Genomic DNA, 5,698 nt, shown 5'->3' with positions numbered 1-5,698 from the left:
GCCACGGGCCCTTTCCACATCCCTTCTCCCAAACCTTTATTATTCTGTCATCCCAAATGGGCTTCACCATGAACATCAGGACTGCCAGACATGTCCACCTCTCCTGGGACCAAGCGTAGGTACCAAAGGAACCAAGCAAACATATCAGCCCGGCGTAATCCCATAGCCTCCAACAAGTTCCCCGTCAGGGAACTCCTGAGCTAGAAGAGATGTCTTCAACAGCCCTGGGGGGACTTTTCTACCATTATTTGTTCAGTCACATTTTAAGCCTAAAGCCTGTTAGCACCAGTGAGAAGAAAATGCCTGCTTTTATACGGATAAGCATCTACAATGTGTTTGACTTGCACTTGTATCAAAGCAAATCTGACTTTATTCTTGTACTTTTCCTTGAGGGCAGCTGTGAAGCTCTGAGTATTCGCAATTTGACTTTAGCGGGTACCAGGAGCTCGAGTTGGTTTGGGTTGGTTTTTTTCCCCTTCCTTCTTTGAAGCATGGGAATTGTAGTCTTTGTCCTTCGGGTTCCATTTCTTTGTGAACTACATTTCCCAGGAAGCTCCCGGGCCGGCAGCTCAGCCCTTTCCTTGCGCGGTCGGGCACGGCAGCATTATGAAAGGTAAGATTCCAGGATTTATTCACCATATCACTCTTATTTCATTAGTTGTGTCGGGTTAGGCTGCTACTCCCCCTTCCCCTCCTCTCCCCACGTCATTATTACAGCATAAGAGACTCGGATGACGTGGGTGTCCCTCTGAATTTCTGGCCGTAGAAACGTGTTTATCTTCTACCTCCAACTCGTCTGATCTCTTTCTTTGGAGCATCTTGGATGCGTGTTAAAACCAAACTGTAGCCTCGGAGCTCGACAGGTACGTTTAAAGAGCTTCACTTACGTATAGCAGTTGTTATTATTTTGATCCGAGCACTTTCATTTTGCATTTCCCAGGAAACATTCTGCCTGTTGTGCAAGTTTCTCTCCTTACACTGTCCTACTTCTACACTTCACAGCAGCTCTCAAATGTACCTGTTATTTTTGCTGCTGATTCTACCCATTGCCTTCTCTCTCTTGTGGGCCAACCCATATTATATCTCCACTTCATTCCCCCTTCAAACATTCCCTTCCGAGAGATGTTTTGAGGATAAAGGACAGGAATAGATAATTGTCATCAGTTAAAGCAATTTAAACACTGTCAAGGTGGCTTAACAGCCTTTAGGGAGCATCATGTCAGAAGTTATTCTTAAAGCAAATTACAGTTTATTGGGAGACTTTGCCTCTTCTAATTAATTCATATGGAAAATTTAACCTCTTCCAAAGGAAGGTCCAGCATGACTCATAGTAAACAACAAATCATTGTGAACAGAATCCACTGCTTAGATTTCAAAAATAATTCAGGACTATGGAGGAAGTCAAATCTTGCCTGTAATTCAGCTGATGATGAAGCAAAGCCTTGAGAACTGGAGATTATCAGTAATTAAAGTCCTTCCTCCACCTTCCAGATCTCCCCCTTGCTAAGGGAGATGGTGGGGGGTAGAAATACCAGACAGTGCGTTCTCAGTACTGTTTCTTTCAAAACTTTTTGTACTTTCTATGCAAAACCGTAGAGAGGCCCAGAAATAAATAGTTTTAAAATAGTGAAATGGAGAACTGAGGACTAGACTGCTAGAAAGACCAAACAAAATTAAGGTCCAAACCAATCCACTCTTCTCACAACAGGTCCTGCACACAATTCCAGGCTGTCCTGCCTGTCCCCAATAGCACGTGCTGTTCCTCCCTTAGAGCAGGATCTCCTTTCCCATTCCTACCTGCCAGGCAGTTGGATTAGAAATCCCTGTCCCTGACACATCTGGGGTGGGCTTCTCTCTCAGCAAAGCCCCCTGTTCCCGCTGGAAAAGCAAAGCAGTACCCCTCCACCTCTCCACTGACCCCGGGGAGGTGGCACCCACAAAAGAGGAGGTGCCAGAGGCATTTAGGCAGCGTCCTCGTCATCTTCAGTCCCATTTCAAGGCCTGTTCATAGAATCATACACTGGTTTGGATTGGAAGAGACCTTAAAACTCATCCAGTTCCAACCCCCCTGCCATCAGCAGGGACACCTTCCACTAGACCAGGTTGCTCAAAGCCTCATCCAACCTGGCCTTCAGCACTTCCAGGGAGAGCCACAGCTTCTCTGGCCAACCTGGGACACTGTCTCACCACCCTCACAGCAAAGAATTTCTTCCTAGTATCTAATCTAAACCTCCCCTCTTCCAGTTTAAAGCCATTTCCCCTTGTTCTGTCATTAACTGCCCTTGTAGAAAGTCCCTCCCCATCTTTCTTACAGGCCCCTTCAGGTACTGGGAGGCTGCTAGAAGGTCTCCCCAGACTCTTCTCTTCTCCAGGCTGAACAGCCCCAACTCTCAGCCTGTCCTCACAGGAGAGGTGCTCCAGCCCTTGTACCCTATTCTGCACAAGATCTCTATAAAAAAACCAAAACAAAACAAAACAAACAAAAAACCTCCCCCCAAAAACCCAGGAGTAACTCCAATCAAGGCTTTTGCCCCAAAAGAGCAACATTTCAAGGTTGTTTTTCTCTCCCTTCCCACAACACATACAAAGGTTGGGGAGGACAGGCAGGAGCAGGCAGAATGTGACAGAAAGCAGAGCAAGAGTGTCTTCTGGGGAGGAACCAGCACACCAGCTGTACAGTGTCTCTGGGGTGGGGTGCTTGGCCTCCCTGCCATTTCTCCTCTGCCCCATTGCACATACCTGGGAAAGACTCTGCATGCTCAGGTCTTTCTGGGCTCTTTAGAAGTCCTCTTCAGCAGCTTTCCATCACACCAGTACAGGAGAGCAGGAATCCTGTGAGTCAGGTGTGCTTTGTCCTTGTACCTTGAGCCATCCTCAGTGTTGCCCTCTGTGACAGGGACAAATGCTGGCCTCAGATGGTAGGCTTCAGTCAGCATTTCCAAAATAATTTGTGTTTCTTTACTAAAAAGGAAAAAGAGCGAAGAATACTTATCAGCATCATTTTCCAGAGAATCCCAAGGAAACGGAATTAAGGACGTGCTCTTTGCTTTCTTTTACCTGCCATGTGCTCTGTTCTTGGCTTTTAGCTGAACATGTTCTCTGCCAGGAAGCTGTCAGGAGTCTGGAGAGCCATCAGATCCCATCATTTCAGATCCCATTCTGTATCCAGGACCTCTCCAAACTTGGCTTTCGTGCCAGCCTGTCTTCCCCCAGATCCCGTGGAAGTAGAGAAGCTGCAGCGCTTCGTTTCCAACTCCAAAAGGCTGTTTGTCATGACTGGAGCTGGAATCTCAACTGAATCAGGGATCCCAGATTACCGCTCTGAAGGTGTTGGGCTCTACGCCAGGACAGACAGACGGCCCATCCAGCATGCTGAATTTGTTCGTAGTGCCAGTGCCCGGCAGCGGTACTGGGCAAGGAACTTTGTGGGCTGGCCCCAGTTCTCTTCCCACCATCCAAACACAGCACACTTGGTACTAAGAGACTGGGAGAAGCTGGGGAAGCTGCACTGGCTGGTGACCCAGAACGTGGATGCCCTTCACACCAAAGCCGGGAGCCAGCGCGTGACAGAACTGCACGGCTGCACACACAGGTACTCTCTGTTGGCAAAGGGAGGATGGTTACTCCTCCAGTCTGTCATTCAGGTGCAATGTTAGCTGCTGAGAAAGGAGGCAAAATGTTGATGCTGTGTTCCTGGAGATGACACACTCAAAGGTGGTGTTAGGCTGGGGTGGAGAAAAAGATCACCAGACAGCGCTGTTCACAGCACAGTATTTAAGAAACACGAACACCACTCCATTTTTTGGAGCATTATTTGGGTCATTTCCCTTGGAGCTTGTATCAGTCAGAATTTCCCCTTTCCTTGCTACAGCAAATGTCCTCTTAGTGACGAGGACAAGGGGATCCTCAGGATTATCCAGGGCTAAGCAAGAGCGGATAGTGCCACAAATGCACAGGGTGAATGGACTGGAGAGGGGCCACCACAGTCTGGCTGTGATCACCCAAAGGTTCCAGATGAAAAAGCACAGCCTGAACTGGGAGAGAGGATGCACGGCAAGGTTCCAAGTGCTTCCTCCAGAGCATGCCTACAGAGCAACAATCAGAGGTAGAAGGACAGCTGCCTGACCTGTCCTATTTGGTAAATAAATGTGGTTAATGACAACAGACCTTCCAGGCCTTCTAAGGAGCAAGTTACAGACTCCAGATCTTCAGCTGACATGAAACTCTCCACTAAGACTTTGCTCTGAATTTCAGGGTTTTCTGCCTGGCCTGTGGACACCAAATCCTGCGCTCTGAGCTTCAGGAGCACTTTGAAACTCTGAATCCTACCTGGAAAGCTGAAGCATTTGGCGTGGCTCCGGATGGGGATGTCTTCCTGACGGATGAGCAGGTGCGTGATTTCCAAGTCCCAGCCTGCCCTAAATGTGGTGGAATCCTGAAGCCCGACGTGACATTCTTTGGAGACACAGTGAGCCGTGAAAAAGTGAATTTCGTGCACCAGCGCCTGGCGGAATCAGACTCCATGCTGGTGGCAGGATCCTCCATGCAGGTAAGTAGATCTTCCTCCCACACTGCATTCCTGTTTCTGTGCCACTCTGCCTGTGACAGTCCTTGGTCCCACAGTTTAGGACTATGGATTGCTTGTGGATCACAACAGCCTCTCCAGAGCTTCTTTGTATTTTATTTTTACTGTGGTTGGAATCTGGCTTCACAGTGGGTCTGTTTGGGCTTCCCTGTCACTCTATTGTCAGTCTACTTCACGCTGCTAGAAATTACTCCATTCACACCTTCGGACCTCTCTCTGCTACCTCCTCCATCACTACATTGTAGGTTCACAATTGGCCATAAAGCCAAGATACCTGATACAATTCAGCCCTGCAGAGATCACCACCCCACATTTTTTAGCTTGACTTTTTTAGCCTTTGGCAGCTTTCTAGGCCTCATGGCACAGTGTGTGAAATACCAGATTTCAGGACCTCTGATTCCTAATGAAATTCTCAAGAAGAGAGCAGAAATATCTCTGCTTGCTGCTTGCTACAATTGTCCTTTGTATCACAATGTGTTTTGTCCGTTAGCTTCTTATCTAAAAAGTAAGGTAGTTTAGACACCCCTGTTGTTTAATCTGTGGAAGCTTTTGGAATAAAGTGTGTACAAGAGAATTTTTTCCAGGAACAAGTTCTATTACATTTAAAAAAAAAAAAAAAAAAGCCTCCCAGAACAAGATAAAACCAAGGCTGCCTGATTGTGATTCTCTTGGCTTCAGGATACCGGAGACAAATTCCTTGAGCTCACACTTCTTAAGCTTATAATCCTTTGTACAGGAATGATTGAAATGCCTTGGGTTCATTCGTGTACTACCTAAGCTGGGCCATGTGAGAACCATCAAAGTAGAAGCGTTTAAGTATCTGTGATAACTAATAAAAGCTGCTGCAGAGATTTACTAAAAAACAAGGGCGTTTCTCTTCAATGCACTGTGAAGTTTCAGTTTCTATGAAACTGCAAATCCTTCACTGACAGAGGTTAAAAGCTGTTCTTTTCTGTGCACTCCTGAATGAAGACATTTCCTACCCGAATTAAGTGCAGTTGCCTAACACAGCATGTACACACGGCCCCTTTTCCCACTGCCAACAACAACTATTTTAACTTTTCTTACTCCTTTCTGTAGCTCTTCTTTTGCCTAAGCTGCCAATAATTTTGT

The 5,698-nt window shown here is 46.9% G+C and overlaps 1 protein-coding gene across 1 annotated transcript in view; it reads left to right on the top strand.

Annotated features, from left to right (window-relative positions):
• Positions 1-3,092: 3,092 nt before the first annotated feature.
• Positions 3,093-5,698, top strand: part of SIRT4 (sirtuin 4) — a 3,470-nt gene continuing 864 nt past the window's right edge. Inside the window, 2 exon segments of the mRNA XM_010177109.2 lie at positions 3,093-3,592; positions 4,255-4,549. Of these exon segments, the coding sequence (XP_010175411.2) occupies positions 3,093-3,592; positions 4,255-4,549 (795 nt within the window).

Source organism: Antrostomus carolinensis, unplaced genomic scaffold (assembly GCF_000700745.2).
Source record: "Antrostomus carolinensis isolate BGI_N321 unplaced genomic scaffold, ASM70074v2 scaffold43371, whole genome shotgun sequence".
Lineage (NCBI taxonomy): Eukaryota > Metazoa > Chordata > Aves > Caprimulgiformes > Caprimulgidae > Antrostomus > Antrostomus carolinensis.
The sequence above is the reverse complement of the archived record's forward strand: the minus strand, read 5'-3'. Positions and strand labels throughout refer to the sequence as shown.